Source organism: Mytilus californianus, unplaced genomic scaffold, assembly GCF_021869535.1.
Source record: "Mytilus californianus isolate M0D057914Y unplaced genomic scaffold, xbMytCali1.0.p SCAF_4, whole genome shotgun sequence".
NCBI classification, from domain to species: Eukaryota; Metazoa; Mollusca; class Bivalvia; order Mytilida; family Mytilidae; genus Mytilus; species Mytilus californianus.
Window position 1 is genome coordinate 22676222 of NW_026262690.1, and position 20156 is coordinate 22696377.

Below are 20156 nucleotides of genomic sequence, written 5' to 3' on the forward strand. Positions count from 1 at the left end.
GAGGTAAATTATATGGCCTTCCAAATACCGTTTCGATCCCTAACATCACTGAAGAGACATAAATTGTCGAAATCCGGATATGGTGTACAAATTTTTGCACCTCATGTTTGTGGTATACCATCTTTTCCACAAGTTTATTGTTTTCTGTTTGGTATTTGATTTATATTAAGATCCATTTTGTTAGATCTGGTGATCAATTTATTTGGCAATCGCCAATGGCAGTCAGCAGGGTTTAAGAACATCGGTTGTTCGACCTGTTAGTCAAATGCGTTTTGTTAAAATAGACTTTTTCACTTTTTTTGGTCTTTTGGAAATTGTTGTCTGTGCTGTATTTAGACCCCTCTACCAAGAAATTTGTTTTACATGCACACGTATAAAAATTGCGTTTTTTATCCAACGTAATCATAGGTTTGAACGTTGTTTTCAATGTAGACTTTTATATATTTTTTCGTTTGGGCTTGTATTATATTTTCCTTCGGGTTTATATGATCCGTTCATCCTATTTCGACTCTTTAAAGTTCAAGAGTCTTTCCTAAATTGAGGTAAATTATATGGCCTTCCAAATACCGTTTCGATCCCTAACATCACTGAAGAGACATAAATTGTCGAAATCCGGATATGTACAAATTTTTGCACCTCATGTTTGTGGTATACCATCTTTTCCACAAGTTTATTGTTTTCTGTTTGGTATTTGATTTATATTAAGATCCATTTTGTTAGATCTGGTGATCAATTTATTTGGCAATCGCCAATGGCAGTCAGCAGGGTTTAAGAACATCGGTTGTTCGACCTGTTAGTCAAATGCGTTTTGTTAAAATAGACTTTTTCACTTTTTTTGGTCTTTTGGAAATTGTTGTTTGTGCTGTATTTAGACCCCTCTACCAAGAAATTTGTTTTAAATGCACACGTATAAAAATTGCGGTTTTTATCCAACGCAATCATAGGTTTGAACGTTGTTTTCAATTTAGACTTTTATATATATATATATATATATATATATACCTCACTGAGGTAGTAGAGGAATTACATTGTCTCGTCTATCTTAACCGTTGCTGTTGATGCATTTTGAAGAAAATATATATATATATATATATATATATATATATACGTCACTGAGGTGGTAGTGGAACTTCCCGTCTTTCATATATCAGTTAACAATGCAACTACTTATTTAGTGGCAAAATAAATTATGAATATCGCCCTACTATTTGAAGGGGAAATTTCTGAATTTGACTTCACAAGTCGTAGTCTAGAAACATCAAATTGTCAATGAAAAAGATATATTTGTCGTGCCAAATTCGTCTGGTTTAGATATTTAATATGCACATGTTGAATTAATTTTAGATCTTTTTTTCATATTGTCTTATCGATTCATTTTTTAATGCTGGTTTTCTAAGAAATGAAACAATGAATTATAGAGGTCAGGCAATTGCCAAGTTTCTGTTTAAGATTAAACTTCGTTTACTTCTAAGGAAAATATTACATGTCCAAGAAATTCAAAATGAAATTGATCAAATTATTGTGCCTAATATGGTTTCTTCATATCCATTAAGGTCACTAGGTTTTAAATTAAAATGATTGTGTTGCATGTTTCATCTACTGCCTGATAATTTTTAAATATACTTTAATTTCTTGGATGTGATGACCAGTTTCTTTAACTTATTTCTGTTGACATATTTAACATTTTTTAGTAATAACATAAGTAGAAAACAACTAAACCGAACTACTCGGACTTCCCCAAGGCCTTTTTGATCAATTAAGATTTTTTTTAAAATACCCAGCCCAAATGTTTCAAGTAACCAACTCTAATAACAAAGTATTGATCAACTATATGGATTTAGTTATTCAAATGACCCTAGCAAGATTTCTCAAAGATAAATAGGAAACAATCAGGGACTGGTGAAGAAAGCGAAATGAAAAGCCAGCAGACATGCGACCATTATGGATATGACCACTTCATCAATTAGAGATTCACACACCATTAACCCTCCAACAATAAATCACATAGTATTTTTTCTAAGGACTATTAAACTCAAAGCGTTTGCTGTAATAACGAAACTCAAGTTACGTTCCGTTGCGAACTAATTTGATAATTTCTTAACTATGTAGTTGAGATTCAATTAAAATGCCTTCCATTCTGTATATCCCTGAATGATAACGGAAAGTAGTTTTACTGACAAAAAAATTGTGTTTCCTGAGTCTATCGAATATCCTTCCTCATTCTACTGCAGTATTCGAAAAAAAGCTTACTTTAGATATAGATATTTTAGATGGTATATCGAATTCTATTTATATTAAGATTTGATTAGGCTGCGATTAAGTTATAAAAACGGGCAGCATTTTAAAGCAGTAGCTAACTTGTATAGATTCTTTTAAAGAAAACAACCTTATAGGAAGGACATCATTTCGTTTCAAAACTATATTTCTTTAATTTTTTTGTATGCTCATTTTCTTCTGGTCGTACAAAATATTTCTTGGCATTACTTAATTTATTTGCCGTGAAGAAAGGAATTACATGTCCTAAATGTTTTATCTGTAAACCTTCATTGCCACCCCACAAGTTCTAGCACATGCAGAAAATGGTTTCCAACACGTGCTGCCATTCTTGAATTCTTTCAGTTGAGGAAAGTTATCAATATTTCTCCCATCAAGTATTAAGGTCACGTTATAAATTTAGAATCGTACTTTTTTGCATGGTACGTTTGACATGCTTATCAACAATTAATCACTTTGCATGTTCTAACATTTGTTCTTGCTATTTTACACCTCATTACACCAGGCAATTAGCAGTTTCAGTAGTTTTCTTTAGATGAAAACGCCTGTCCGGTCATTATTACGTTAAGTTTAAATTGGAATCATGACATCTCATAACTTCTCGGGAGGTTTTATTGATAAACCAGATGAAAAACTAATTTTTCGTTCTCTCCGTGACATAACTGTAAAGTTTAGAATATTTTCTTCTTACAATAAACAACTCTGGTAATTTCGGAAGAATAATTAAAAAAGAAAAGAAACACGCGTTATTTAACAGTAGTTTCTTTTCGGTCAACATTGCACCATTCGGTCACACAAATACAGAACAAACCTTCCATCAAATCCTCTTTATACATGTGCCAGGAACCTGTATTTTGGTGGCTGTGATTGGTTGTTTTAAAACTTTGTCTGTCATATGTGTTTCTCGTGTATTGCTTTGTCATAAAACAGGCCGTTGGTTTTCTCGTTTGAATTGTTTCACATTTTGTCTCATGTCGGGGCCTTTTATAGATGACTTTACAGTATGGGTTTTGTTCATTGTTGAAGTCCGTATGATGACATATATTATCTTAAATCCGCATCATTTGGACTCTGTAGGATAGTTGTCTCATTTGCAGTCATACCACATCTCTTTTACTTATATGTATTTTAACATTGAGATACTACGTATCTTACAAAGATATGTGTATGATAAGCTACCTCTCTCATTTCATCGCTTTTTTGCTTGATTATGAATTAACCAGTTAAACGATAACAAAAACAATATATATGTTGTTTCAATTGGTTGGGTATTTTCTAATATGGTCAAGTCTTTGAAAAGTTCGTATAAAACGCTATCACAAGCAAGAAACTATTTGAAATATTTTGTTCCAACATGCTCTTGTCATAATGTGACTTATAGTAATAGACCAGTATCATTTCATCTCTCCGGAGTACATATTATTTCTATCTGATCAATTATTCGACACTTTAGACCAAAGCAGGTGTTAGAAGTATACCCTCTAGTCACTGTTGGATGTGATCGGTCCATGATGACCTCGTAATGACATCCTGTGTATTGAACGATAATGTGCCAGGATCGTCCTGATGTGTATTGGTTAAGTTAAGTGTTAAAGATGTCTCATTGTTATTGTTCATAAACATTTTTACTTTAAATTTTTACATAATAAACAGCTTCTTTTCAAATTACATTTTAATGAAATGTTTGAAATTTCATGATCATATGTTTTGTGTATCAAAGGAAAAAAATAAGAAGTTAACGATGGCGTAAACTAGTTATTTTCATAGTCTTATGGATATTTACTAAAACTGAATAATTTATATATAATATACAGTGATATATCATTCCCTGATGCATTCATTCCACAGATTTGAATCTTGATTTGATTGTAATTAATCTTTTTTAATCTTGAAAAAGTGAGAAATCGATGTATTTTAAATAAGAAAAAAATTGTATATCAATGTAAATTAAATTGAATTTGATTTCCTTCGAATAACCTTTGTTAAAGATCACGCGTAGGAATTAAAAAGAGATGGGATATTAAAAAGCAACCCTATAACGCAAAAAAACCAACATAGATAAATCTATAGGTCAGCAATATGTCAAACTCTATAGAGTTTATGAAGTTAACTTTTGTGATTGAATTTAACAGAGAGTATCAACAATCTGCCATCAGTACCAAATCAAAAGTGCAAAAACATATAGCTACAGAAAACCACGGACGAAATTGCTGACTTGGGACAGGGACATGCACATAAAATAAAATAAAAAAAAAATTCTTTGTATTAGCAATTAATTGTTGATGTTTACTATTTATTTAAGAGTACAATAATGACCATGGTCTTCCCGGTCTTGTGGAAGATGATTATATTTATTGTTTCAACTATTTTCTTAACGTCCCCAAAAACAATAAAAGTGTATTACATGCCATATTGGTGTTTGTTGCTTCAATATGGTATATCAGGCAGATGTAAACTATTACAATTTTATCCTGGCTGACTGAATGGGGTTTATGGAGATATGTCTGCAAAAAGCAAACAAAAATTCATGAACATTCTGACAGGTTAACCGATATGTGTAAAACGGTGAGAAAGCATGTTACATCAAGTTTAAAATATTAGACGCCTGCTTTAAGGAGACAATTTAGCTTGAAACCATTTTCGTACCAAACATCTAGAAACTTTTGACCCTTTGTATTAAAATTTGTGAACAATAAGATCATGGTTAAAAGTAAAAGTAATATTCAAAAATTTTTAACAAATTTCCTGCAATTTAAAAAGACAACTTCGTTTTATATTAAAGCAATTTCAATACATTAACTTTGAATTGATTTGGAGTCATCTTATATTTCTAGTTGCACAATGCATGTTTATTTGTTTTTGTTGGTTGATCCATATCTTTGCACTATCAGGAAAAAAAATTAAAGAAAAATAAATTAGCATAAACCTATTACTGCAAAAGTACTTAACAGATTACCATATCGTCATGATAATTCAAGCTTAAAGTGCAATGATTTTTCCACCATTCTTTATTATTAAGGCAGTTCGAACTGTAAGCAAATAAAACAACAGAAAGATAAGGAAGATTACTTTGTTCGTACAATTTTTCCTTAGTTAAAGGTTTATTTCTCACCAAACAGGAAGATCTTAGACAATGACCCCTACTTCTCCAATGCTGAAAATAGACTAAAATGCAACAATTAATATCACTTTAAACACTCTAGTTCTCAACGTAAGGATATATAAAAACGTATCAATAAACCATTCAATATTTACTGTGCTTATTATCCCAGCTGAGATGTTAATTTTCTCTTAATGAAATTTTGATCAATAGAAATCGAATAACTTGCACCTGTATGATATATTTAAGTATCTATTTAACCACATATTCCATTAAATAACTTTATATATCAATATTTCGTTAGGATAAGCAGGTATTCCTATACGACTGTTGATTAACAGTACTATTGATCGGTCAATCTTTTGACAAAAAAATGTGGACATTTCACAATTAATTCAAGAAGGAGGGTTTAGTTTAGTATTCAAATTGGACCGGCTAGAAAAAATATCAGGACTAGACTCAGCCTTGCTGCAAAAATTACCAGCATCATCGAAAATATCAAAACCTTAGTCAAGATAATTGGTACACGCAAACCTCAACTATATCATTCTTCTACAATATTATGAATCAACTCAAAATCACTTTTGACAGCTGATAACTAATTTTGATCAATGTTACAGTTTTACGCATTTTTGTTTCGGACATCAAACTGTGGATTATGAAATTGGACATCTCCATTGAGTTATGTAAGTCATTTTTCTTTCCCTACAAGACCTGTAATAATTCTCTCGTGGTGAAACGTCAATGTTTTATGAGAATTGCAATGATTTTGTTTCTTTGTTTGCCATGTTACATTATTTTATCTTTAAAAAATGGAGCATAAACCATACGATAGCGAGAGCATCAATGAATTTAATTATATCTTGTACGAGTCTTTTCACTCTCTCTCAAAACAATTTTTCCCTTTTTGTAAAATATCTTGTGAGAAAATGTCCTTCCTAAAATGACCTGAATGTAAAATTGGAATAATTTTGTATTGGTTTTTTAAAGTTCTGAGTATGATTTTAGTGACAATATAAAGTTGTAAATGACGTTATTAAATTTATGTCGCGTTAAGTGTCAGACGGATTGAAACTAGAACACGAAAGAGGTTACAACTGTGTTCTCAAAAATTAAATCTTAAGATTTGGTAGCCAGTCCACATTCCAGTCTTCTAATTATTCAATTTTTGGTTAATATGCACTTTTGATGATGATGATGATGATGATTTATGGTTTATTTCTCCTGTAATAAATCAGACGGTTAGCTTTCCCTGAAGTGTTTTTTCCTTCATATTTTGTCACCCAGAGCCCGCTTATAGCTTACTATACAGTATGGGTTTTGATCATTGTTGAAGCCGTACAGTGACATGTAGTTATTTACATCCTTGTCCTCTGGTCTTTTGGGGAATTGTTGTCTGATTGGCAATCATACACATCTCCTTATTTTTATATTATCCGTATTAAATTTCAGTTGTGTATTCAAATGTGTTACGACTAACTGTTCTATTTAGAAAGTAACTCCAATTACATATTCTACCTGGTATTTGACTATTAACCTAATAGAAGTTTCATAATGGAATAACATTAACGGTACCAATTTTTCTGGAAGATGATATTTGAATAGTACACTTTAATATAACAGCACGCTGCTGTAATACGATCTTTGATTTTTGTAATCGGATACATGGTAACATTGCTTTCGATTTCTCGATCCTCTGATTCCAAACCATACTTCCTATCAACAAAAGTAATTAATTATTTTATTAATAGTGGGAATATAGCAGATCAAATAGCTTATCCTAATATTGGAAAATGCAGAGTGTTACTGACTGGAAAAACTGCATGTGATAATCGTTTACGACCGATAAAGCAACATGATCTGTTTTCGCTTATCTAGATGTTTGGTTTTATATGTGAAGAATCTTTTATACGTTTGAATTAATATTGATACGAATTCTATTGGTTAAAATTCCATTACGATCAAAAGACATAAAATTGCGTTTGCAATTGAAGAAATGGCGATAGTAAAGCTCAAAGTCGTTCTACCAAATGTCATAAATACTATTGGGAACCAAGTAGGTGGCGTACAACCTTTTCCAATTTATTCTTTTTCATAAAGAAGGATTATATAATTGATTACCTAAAGCAGCAGAAATTGAAACTAACACCAAAGGGAAGAAAGGGTTATTTGAATCGATTGATTGGTCTGTAATTACGCAACTTTCAGTTATGATCAGTTTCCCCTCGCTTTTATGAAACGTGAATTAATGAAACTGCATTGTGTATTTAAACAATGATTCCATTATTGGTCCTGTCTCCTTTTGTATCAGCTTGTCTATTCCTGGCCTTTTCATTTTGAATTGTTTTTATAAGACTGAGATTCAGTTAAAATCATGACATATTTAAGAATTTGTAAATGCAAACTGAGAATGTGTTCTGTGGGTGTGAGCAAACGTCATATGAAAATCACATATCGGTATTTCCACTGAAAGAAAACAATGAGGATAATAATGGCGTCAGATATTCGGCATGAAAAAACTTAGAACTCATCCTGATCAAAAATGAAATACTAGAAAGACTCAATGGAACCAAATACTGAATTAATTCAGTCTGAAATCATAGATGGTTTAGAATACATTACTAAAGGGGGATGTCATCTGAAATCATAGGTGGTTTATAATACATTACTAAAGGGGATGTCATCTGTATACTTATCATGAGATAGGACTAGAAAGAGAATGACATTTTTACGACACTGATAACACCTCACGTTAGTATAAAAATTAATTGGGTGCACAATGCATTTTGTACGAACATTTATTTAAAGCTTCTAATGTTCTAGTGATGAGTAATTGATTTGCAGTCAGTGACAAATGTTTCATGCATGTTTAGGAACAGAACAAATTGACAGTAAATACCTTAAGTAGGTCTTGCAAGGTAATCGACCGAGATGAAGGGCGGGAAAATTTTGAATGACACTGGAAAATAAAGGTATATTGGATAGGAACAGGAATTTAACTGTGCAACAAGTCAACTACGGACCCCTCAAAGAGTTGTTGCAAGAGGTCTTTAAGTGAAACGTTGAAGGTTAATCTATTCATCTCGCACAACTAAACGGACACTCTACTTTGGGAAAGGTTTTGCTGTCTGCTAGAAGAAAACAAAGGGATAATTATGATTTCTATACACCAGTCTATTCTTGGGGTATACATTCTTGAAAAAAAAAATCATTGAAGAAAGGAAAGGAGTATTCGAATTATTTCCTCGCGTCGTTCCTTGTCCATGCATGTGAATTTTAAATTCACTTGAGACGTTTGCGACACAAAAGAGATTTAAACCATAGAATAAACATATATTTAGACGTTACTGTTTTACCAGGCGCCAGACACGAATGTTATAAACGTATAAAAATTATCATATAAATTTTTAGCCACATATCGAAATAAAACATTACAATTTATTTTATTTAACCATTACTGGACAAGCAAATCTAATAATTTAATGTGTATAAAACGAATTCATCTCGGCTGGATCTGGTAAACATGAAAATAAAATAGCCACAAGCAACTCCGGGTAGATAGTATTTTATCAACTCGTAAAAAAATGACTTTTAAGTGATTGGGAATGTATTTACGAAGAAAAAGGGTTTTAAAGGAGTTGCGTCACATGCATCATATAATATCAGTTATAATTCTTATCAAATCGATGGATTTGCACATTTCTATTTATTGCTATGAGTTCAGACTGGGCGTGTCATCAATTCAAATGCAGATTGGTGAAACATTAGTACCCCAGTATTGAGCCAAAATCGGTGCTTTTAGTTAAAGTCGAAAACTATACTACAATTGTTATAACGAAAATTATGTAATTTCATTGCCTAATTAACTCTAATCACATTTCTTCTGACGACTGGAGCTATTAATTTTTTCCCTGGTGCTGTATTCTACTTTTCAAATGCACGCTTTAGATATGCCATGAGAAAGGCATATCCCTGCAATAAAGTAATTGATTTTTCAATGTTATCATTCTCTACCATTAGTCAAAGTTTTCTTTTTGCTTTGAAATCGACAATTAACCTTTCTTGTCAAATAGCTGGTCTCCCGATTCCTAATTCCGTGCTCTATCGCCAACACATCAATTTTATTGAAAAATAATTTGCTGATGCAGTTTACAGATTAAAATTAATTACACTGATTGTTGCTAATATGATCGATTTGACATCAATTGTTATACTGTCGCGGAAAAAGATATGTTTGTAATACACACTCCTGTAAGTTTCCACTGAAGCGTAGATGTTCCGATTGTCAGCTTGTGTCATTTTTCATATGTATAAAATCAAGTCAAGTTACCAAGTACATACTACGGTAGAGTCAATCCACTTAATTTTCACCCGAATAAACCTTTTAATATTTAGTAAAATACCAGAACGCTCCAATATTATCCATCTCTATGGTATACTAAGCTCGTTTATTTAAGAAACGTTCAATGTCCAACTATTTGACTGAACATTTGTGATGAAGAAGCCAGTTAGGATATTGGATTGATTGGACCAGGGTAGCATGTGTGTATTAATTAAGGTTTCGGAATAAGTTGTTGGCATCGGAGATGTTATTCAGACAGAACAATTAGCCTTTCGACCAAATTGTTTTGTTTACGCTGCTCAATGTTTATTTAACTTCCAGGAAAATTGAGTCAGCGGATTTTAATTGGCTTTTATAATGTGTGTAAAGTTATACAAATTTGTTAAAAATTATGAGGAATGACAAAATTTTATCTATTTTTCAGTTAGCTATGAGGATTAAGAAGGGGCATTTGTTTTGTCTCAGTCTGATAGGATTTCTAATTCAGATAGAAGCAACGGGTAAGTCAAATTATTTTCATCTCATTTAACTCACTCAGAACTTAAATGTGAATTATGTACGATATTATAAACATTGTAAAATTGTAAAGCAGTCCGATATAAAAAGATGTTATTTACTTATGTATTGGTCATCATTTATGCTACGGTTATTTGTTTTCAAAATGACGAGTGCATGCATCGAAATTGGTTTTGTCAATATTCTAAATTCAAACTTTTATACATAGTGAACATATATATAGAATTTATATAATTGCAATTTTACAAATCTATGTCGCACTTGATCATTCAATATAATGGCTGAACCAAGGCCAAAATGTTTTGGAAGGACACCTACTGATTGATAACAAAAACACGCATTCTTCTAATATAATGTAACGTTTTAAACGTCAATATTTTCTTTTGTATAGTAGTTTTGATATAATCTACATTTTGTGTATATTATGTGAACATTCACGATCAGATTACAAACGTATTTAAGATAGAAAAGTAATTTAAATATTTTAAAAAGTCCAAATAAACAAGATTAAATAACCAGTTTACTTGTCCAGTCAATAATTGTGATTTAAAAATTGGTCTCAACAGGATAGCAAATATTTATATTGTCCTAATGCATATAAATACATCGGCAAGCAATGTTGGACTGGACTATAACCTTAACATTCAGCTGAGAACAAAATTTAAATGCAATTGCATTCTGTGAAAGAAAGAAAGAAAACAAAAACCAAATCCCTTCGAGTGTTTTGAATAGAAATCGTTGTTAATGTTACAGCTTGATATTCATAATAGATTCTAACATGCAATAAAGTCATCCAATATATATGATTAAGGAAATAGTTATCAAATAGTAATTGTAAATCAAATCTGCTGCATGTGTGAAGGGTCAAATCTTACATTGCTGTAACAACCTTTCAGGAAATCATCCAAAAATGGTGGAAATGAATTTCTTATATTAATTTATATCATTTTAAGAGGCATTTTTTCTTGTTTGATATATTAAAAGCAGCTGTTCCTATATAGTAACTGTGTGTCGTATTTACATTGAGAAAATTGTTGATCGTTGTATGCAATATTTACTTCAGGTAAAAACTAAATGGAAGCAAACTCCAGATAATATCAAAATGACTACTATAAAGAATTTTAGTCTTAAACAACCACTTTTGAGGATTTTGATCTTAAAAGACTGAACAATAAATTTATAAGTCATGTTTAGTTTTTCCGACATATCCACCATAACAATAAATTCAGTACTATTCAGACACTTCGATCAAGGTAAATTAATATCAGATCAGTCTATTTGTATCCTTCCCAGTAGCCGTTAATTTAGCGATGCAAAACAAAAGGTACTGAATGAACAGTATTGGATTGACTGCAAGCATTATGTCTTAACAGCAGTGGATTTCCCGCATTGGTGGATATGTTTAAAAATTTACAAAAAGACATAACATGACTTGCTTGTTAATTTTTTCAGCCTTTTAAAATCGGTTTTGATCAAAAGGTCGTTTCGTTTCAATATATATTTGGTACCTTAGTTAGTCGAATATTACTTTCAATATTGAATTTATACATGTGTAATATATTGAAACAACTTACTGTATTGATTACAAGACGTCAAAATACGATACATCGATGTTTAAGGAAAGTGGGTCCAATTTCACATTGTATGTCATTCTGGTAATTTTGAGTTTTATTGCAAGGTTTAATAGATGATGTATTTGAAGAAGAAAAAAACATATGTAACCATGCTATTTAAAAAAAAAATGAGACTCAAATTTTGAAACTTCCGTAGTTTCGTTGAAAATTTTCAGACAAATTTTACTACCCTAGAGCTTGTATTTTGCCTCTAAAAAGCCCTATTTTTACAGAGTTTTATGAAGCTTTTTGGCGAGTGAACACTGGGCTACGTTATTTTCATAAAAACGTTATTTTAACAATTAGCATGAACAACAATAATAATTGACTTAGACTTTTAATAGAACAGGCACACGAAGAATGTTAGGCATACAACGCGCTTCACTTCTTTTTAAGTGGTTTATCGAATTCATTATTTTGATTTGTCTTTCACCAAAAGACTGGCACTTAGCTAACCATTGCATGGTGTAAATGTTCTGATCCATCTGTATTTGAATACATAAATCATGATCAGTTATGTTTAGACAAATCAAGAAACGTTTTTGTACATAATTGATCGTATGTTATATTGTCTTATTTCGATAAGTGTCAGATCATTTAGAAAAGTGTTAAAATATATATATTAGAAACAATTTCAAAAGTGACTAAAGACGTAATTTCAAACCCTGCTAAGAATTATTATTAATTAAGCAAAAATGGTGTCAGCATACTCGCAGATGATTCATTAGGAGTAGCACATACCGCACAAGATATGTTTAACAATTAAATTATACACAACCTTTTGCATGGGAAAGGGTACAAGTGACATTACCCGGATAAAGTATGCGACTGTGTTATCGAATGTTCTCAATTGAAAAGGGCTAGATTTGTATATTTCAGTTTCGCACGGGAAAATCTACACAAAAATTTACAGCAAAAGAGATGAGTTCCTTATTGTTAATTGTCCTATTTTGAAGGATGCAGTTCACTTATACCCATCTTTCGGTGTATATATTTTCCGTTTTGTTCGCTATGTCCCTGTCTGTAATGATGATTTCAATGAAAACAATCTATGTATCACTCGATAAATTATTAAGTAAAGGATGTCGTTACCGCTTATTTCTTTAAAAAAAAACCTTTACTCAATTCTTTCATTGATAAACAGATTTCGTTTATATTTTGGCTGTACCTTATCTTATAAAAAAACGGAGTTTACATCGAAATTGTAACGTCTGTGTCGTTTATAGAGCCCGTAAATTAAATTACAATCCATGTATGCTTAATATATTGTTCCTTTAAATAAACTTATTTAAAGCATGACTAAATATAAATTGTTATACAGCTTTATAAAAACTATTGGCCCTACATCCTGTCAAAACTAATATTTTGGCATTGAACTCGGTCTTGCTTTTCTAATATAAATAAGACGATGTGGTATGAGTGCCAATGAGACAATAAGAATGTTTATGAAGTCTTTACACTAAATCCTTTGGATGTGTACTGATTCTATATTTCAGTTTTTGAAATCATGGTTTATTTCTTTGTTGAAATCTACTTTGAACTAGGTTTTTGTTGCTGCGAGCACAATTAGATCGGTAATTTGTGTTTTTCTGGTCTTTTAGATGTATTTGCTGTACTTCGTGCCGATTTGATGAGTAAAGCAATATCCATCTGATTTTGACATTATGTTCTTGAGTTGAGAACTTACAAACATGTTTAACCCTGCCACATTCTTTATGTTCCTGTCCCACGTCAGGAGCCTGTAATTCAGTGGTTGTCCTGTTTTGCTGTCTACTATATCTATTTTCATTTACAATGTATATGTTATTTTTTCGCAAAATTCAGACCGTTGGTTTTCCCAGTTTTTGACAGTTTGTCATGCCGGGGCTTTTCACAGATATTTTACGGTCAGAGTTGCGGTATTGGTTTTGCTCATTGTTCAAGACCGTGCGGCCTTCATTAGAACAGATAAGACGAAGAACAAATACACATCAATCAACAAAAATTGATCAGAAAACTAAGACTGAGCAACACAAACCTCCCAAGGGAGTGAACTCAGTTGTTTCTTGAGGTGAAAAAAGCATCTGCTCCACTAACGTGTCCAAGATAAAAAAAAAAAAAAAGAACAACTTTTTGAAACGTCAAAATGGCGCCTACAAAAATGGCCAAAAATCCATTGATTTTGAAATAAGTACACTGAGAAAGGAATATTAATTCCTTGTACCCTGAAAAAGCTCAGTGTTGAAATCAAAATTAGAGAATATCAGCACATTGAAACCTGTATAAGATAAAGTATATCTAAATACCATTTACACAGTTACAAAATATGCCTTTTTTCACAATAAAATCTCTGGAAAAAATACTCGTCTAAGTAGGCTTGAACCTTTAATTTTCATGAAGTTGTTATTTCATTGTCTATTAAACTGTATTTCTAATAAAAAAAGGAGAATATACCAAGTCTGCAATCAAACATTATAAGTCAAAGAAAGAAGGAAAACATAATGACAAACAAGAAAAAGACGAACAAACAAACGACACTTCACAAAACACTACATAGAAAACTAAAGATTGAGCAACAAGAACACCGCCAAATCAGGTGAAATTTAGGTGCTCCGGAAGGGAAAGCAGTTCTTATTCCACTAGTGGCATCTGTCGTGTTGCTCGTTACACGCTGCTTATAACAAATACAAATGTGATTTACACCTGAAAACAGTATCCTCTTTTTTTGTCCCTCAGTTTTGTACAATCCGAACACTATACATTAGTTATATCGCTTCGCCTTCTGATATTTTGAAGCTCACACTTTTTCACACAAAAAAGAGAGGGACATAGTCAAATTATTCAATAAAAAGGAAACTGACTTAACAAACGAAATATGCATAAAAACTGGGTGAAAGAGATGTCAGCAAGTATTGAGCGCGTTAGACCTCAGGACTGGGTTGCTTGAAACTTTTATCCACTGGATAACTGTTGACCAGTGAATTAAGCCTGTATCCAGTAGACAGGTTTTATTCATTGGTCAACTGATTTGAGCAACTAAGTCCAGACTATATCCATTGTTAACATATGTATACTTCCGAACCATTAAGTTAAGTTATGGCAACAGCACATAACCCCGTATGATATTTGTTTCATAAGCACTCCTCGTATTTCTGAAAAAGCCCTCAACAGGCACGATTGAGACGAAAGTTTCTGAAAACCAAAAAAATATAAAATAAATAAGATAATATCTTTGTGATAATAAAAGCCTAGAGTATCTCAATAGAACTCACAGAGCTGTCTACAAAGAATGAACTTGAAGTTGAGTGACACCAAGACGAATAATTGACATTTTGGAATGCTGTTAATATATATCAGCACTTGACAAATAAGCATTATATTCGGTATTTAGTTTCTATTTTGACTGTTTCTTCTTGTTAGAGAACAAATCATGGCGTCAAACAGTTGTGTTCTCCAACACCAAATTACGTATACTGTCATCACATGACAGTGAGTTGATGTAATTAATGTTACATTCTAATATGACGTTTAGCTACTAGAAAGTCTTTGTCGGTTTATTCTTTTACTTAACTTACGTACAGAAATTTGTCCTAGTTTGGGAAAGTGTGACAGATGAAGATATATACTAGCATATGTATATATGTTTTTTTAATAGATACACTAAATTAAACTGGTCATTGGGGAAACGGAAACACTCGCAGTGTTTATAAAGTACTAGTACCCTTGCAACAACCTTTTTAATGAAGGATCTGTATGTGGTATGCTGAAATACCATAGACACACTTGTCTGTGAAAAAACCCTTTATACCTTTTTAGCTCACCGGGGCCCGAAGGGCCCATGTGAGCTTATGCCATCACTTGGCGTCCGTCGTCGTCCGTCGTCTGTCGTCGTCGTCTGTCGTCGTAAACTATTTAAAAAATCTTCTCCTCTGAAACTACTGGGCCAAATACCTTCAAACTTTAACTAAATGTTCCTTAGGGCATCTAGTTTATAAATTGTATCCGAAGTTTGTATCCATCGACAAACATGGCTGCCATGGCTAAAAATAGAACATAAAGGTCAAATGCAGTTTTTGGCTTATATCTCAAAAACTAAATCTTTTAGAGCAAATGTGACATGGGGTAAAATTGTTTAATTGGTCAAGATCTATCGGCCCTGAAATTATCAGACGAATCGAACAACCCATTGTTGGGTTGCTGCCACCGAATTGGTAGTTTTAACATAATTTTGCAGTTTTTTGTTATTTTTTTGAATATTATTATAGATATATATAAACTGTAAGCAGCAATAATGTTCAGCAAAGTAAGATCTACAAAAAAGTTAATATGACCAAAATTGTCAATTGACCCCTTAAGGAGTTATTGCCCTTTAAAGACAATTTTACACAATTTGTTCATCAAGTTTGCTAACATTTAAAAATCTTCTCCTCTGAAATACAGGTGAGCGATTCAGGCTCTTGAGAGCCTCTTGTTTCAATACACACTTGTCTGATTTTTTTTAATCCTATATACCCTTTATAAAAAGAGGTATAAAGGTAATTTTATTTTCAGAGACAAGTATCTGTGTGAAAAACCCAAAAATGTCGACGACAATGATATATATTTGAACAAAAGAACATATTTACCTAAATACAGCTGTAATTTACCTTTCAATATGAAGATTGCCTAGCGTTCATTGGCAAATAACTCATACATATTCAGGACGACTGGAATTCAGTGGCAAATAACTCATACATATTCAGAACGACTGGCGTTCAGTGGCAAAAAACTCATACATACTAGTATTCAGGACGACTGGCGGTCAGTGGCAAATAACTCATACATATTCAGGACGACTGGCGTTCAGTGGCAAATAACTCATACATATTCAGGACGACTGGCGGTCAGTGGCAAATCACTCATACATATTCAGGACGACTGGCGGTCAGTGGCAAATAACTCATACATATTCAGGACGACTGGCGGTCAGTGGCAAATAACTCATACATATTCAGGACGACTGGCGGTCAGTGGCAAATAATTCATACATATTCAGGACGACTGGCGCCCAGTGTCAAATAACTCATACATATTCAGGACGACTGGCGGTCAGTGGCAAATAACTCATACATATTCAGGACGACTGGCGGTCAGTGTCAAATAACTCATACATATTCAGGACGACTGGCGGTCAGTGGCAAATACATATTCAGGACGAAAACAAATTAACAGTAAATCTAATCTATATAGGCTTTGTAAATTTGGTCGACTGGGATCAATGTTGGTACCATTTAGACTGTTACTGGAAAATGATGGTGTGTGGAATAGGGAGAAATGTTTGCCCTTGAAAAGAATACCTACACCCTGAAAGAGTTTTTTTGCAAATGTTCTTTAACTCATAGATATCGTAACAAATTCCTTACTCTCGCCTTAAAAGTATACTTTGAACATCAGCTTTCATTGTATTCCAAACAAGAAAGAACAAATACTTTTTTTGCAAATAATTTTATTTTGAACGGTTCTTTAGATTTGTTAAAAAGAAGAACACTTTTTCATATAAACATTATGTAAACCATGATGCTTCTATACTGTCCAAAAGTGTAATCATCACCCTTGCGAGTACGTTCTAATAAGTAAACAGAACCCGTCATTTTGATGAGATGTAATGATTGCTTGCGTTTACAGAATATACAGTGATTGATGATAAAGAGATACACGTCTGAATTACACATTAAGCTCCTTAAGTAGTTCTAAATGTTCCATAGACGTTACTTCTAGTAACCAAAATGTTGTTTTAATATTTTACAAATATTGAACGATAATTGACTTGTCGCTTCATTTTAACGTTTTAAAGTTGTCTGCACACATTTCATTGAAGAAATGTATCTATGCGTTTATTTGGTACCAAATTCAGCTTATTGAACAACCAAGAAGCATTGATGCAAAGAAAAAATATGGAAGGTTTCATTTTCAAATTTGAGAAAACATGTACCCTTCTCTTAGAAATGTTTGCATTAAAAAAAAACGCATGTCTTTCTGATGTCAACACGAGGAGGTGTGGGAACATGCGAATGAAACAATAAGCAAAAAACACAACAAAACCAAGAAATACTTAAATAAAAGAAACTCGAACATCCACATGATCTATCTTACTTTACCGTTCTAATTTTTGTTTTCGATTGAAAAAGTATCTTAATGGAAATGTGTCCAAAATTTTTGAGCGTGAAACGTTCGAGTACAAAACAAACTAACAAGCAAAAAACAGTTGATGTTATTACATAAATCTTGTAAATATTATGTAAAATTATAATGTAAAATATACATCATTGTTGATGGCAGGTCTTTAATTGTTTCTGTTAAAGTTATACACAACTTTTATCAAATCGGGATGATTAAGACCTTGACATATCATATAGACACATGTCTTTTGAAACTGTATGTTGCCCTCTGTATGTTATATTTGTCGTTGGGTTGCTGTCTCATTGACGTATACCTACCTACATCCCCTCCTTGTATTCATAATTATTACACTATTTTAAGAATCAGTCAAAGTCAAACATAAAGTCACAAATCAATGTTCTATACATATATCATTACTTATAAATGACATTTCCATCTAATTGACATCAAGCCACTTAACTATCATTATGAGAATTAATTCCCATCAATCAGTAATTGATACATCAACATTATTTACACCTTCTTATGATTCCATAGAGAGGCTATTATATAATGTCATGTTCAGCTTTGATAATGGTGTCTATTGGGAAAAGTTTAACAGAATATCTAATAATTTCTGTTGTTATACAATTATTTTCCAGACACGACAATTTGTATGAACTGTCCATCCCCATGTAAGTTCGAATGTTACAACCCTATAACCAGTATCTGTATGCTGTAATCACACTAACAGCACATCATACTTATTTTAGATTATATGCTTTGGAAACCTTTGTATGGCTTGAACAGTAACATACCAGGAGTTTATATACTAAGATTGAAGTATTATTAAACGAGATAGTTATTACAATGGCACTATTACATCGTATTTTCTGTTAAAGTTATTACCATTTGTAGTTGATAAGAATTCTTTTACACAACTTGGAATTTGCAATTGATTGATTAATTAAATTATGGCGGATTTAGCGCTCCCATCAGTTTACATGGGCAATGTCACGGCGGCGAGATATATGATAAGTTTTTGTCATTATTGTTTGAATAAAACGATGTAAAACAAGTAATAATTTCCACAGAATGCTGTTACGAAGTCCACTCAGACACCAGAATCTCTGTATATGCTATATATGTGTAGGGACAGAATATATATACCAATTGGAGCCATATTATACAGAAAAGTCTATTTATGACCCCCATGAAACTAAATTTAACCTAGTGAGTCACAGAACACTTTATCTTGTTTAAAAAGGATGAAATGAGAAAGTATAGGGATGACAGTCAAGGATTTTCTCCAGGTCATCACGTATACAAAATATGGTTGCAAGGTACCCCCATCCGAATCATTGTTGTTCTAATAGACTTCTCTTTAAGTTGCAAGTTTAACTATAAAAAATGGAGTATTGTGTGTAGAAATTGAAGGCATTGCTTATGTTAGCATGTGCATGCATTTGAGAATAGGTAAAATAGAGCATGGCAATAGCTTGTTAAGATACCTTTTCTTGAAATGAATCCTAGATAGAAATTTGTCTTTGGGAGACTATCCGATGTAAGACGCCAAAAATTAATAAAAAACCTGAAAAGCCTATATTCTTGGCATAGAATTGTATTTATAATCAAATATTGTCACTACCTATAGAAAACGTTGAAACATCCGTATTATTGTTACGATAATGAAATGCTGCTTATATATTATTATTTACCATGTAATTCACAGTATAGAGTCTAATGATAAAACCATCGTTTATTCGGTTTGATTTTCCCCGCAGGATTCGTTGTATATCGGATTTTTTGTATGATAAGATATGACTTCAAACAAAAACCTAACAATGGATTTTGATTTGTTGATAGACAAAAGTTCAATAATGAGAGGAAGAATCAAAAGTTCAATAGTCTGAGGTAGAAATCAGTACATCTTTACAAATGATAAAATTATGCAAGTAAAACAGACATGCCTTCATGCGAAAATAAATATGATTTGACAGTAGTAAAACTCCTTCTCCGAAAGTTACACTTCTTAAATGAAAACTTGAGCTGTTTGGTTGCTGTTTCATCAACAGTTGGACAAAATCATCTGGACGTTAAGCAACAGCCGATTCTTTCATTGGAGTGTACGAATGCATAATAAATGCTTAAACAAGTTGGTCGCTTTTTATAACTTCAAACAATTCTCAGCTTT

At 32.2% G+C, this 20156-nt stretch overlaps 1 protein-coding gene across 8 annotated transcripts in view; it reads left to right on the forward strand.

Annotated features, from left to right (window-relative positions):
- Positions 1–20156, forward strand: part of LOC127737716 (fat-like cadherin-related tumor suppressor homolog) — a 50921-nt gene that overhangs the window by 14847 nt on the left and 15918 nt on the right. For 2 of the 8 annotated variants that reach the window (XM_052248567.1, XM_052248568.1), the window contains exons 3-4: positions 10141–10216; positions 18625–18657. In XM_052248567.1, the coding sequence (XP_052104527.1) occupies positions 10147–10216; positions 18625–18657 (103 nt within the window). In that variant the 5' untranslated portion in view covers positions 10141–10146. Of the gene's footprint in view, positions 1–5905; positions 6061–9768; positions 9917–10140; positions 10217–18624; positions 18658–20156 lie in introns of those variants that run through there. The other 6 variants (XM_052248571.1, XM_052248572.1, XM_052248570.1 and 3 more) reach the window with 5 other exon arrangements.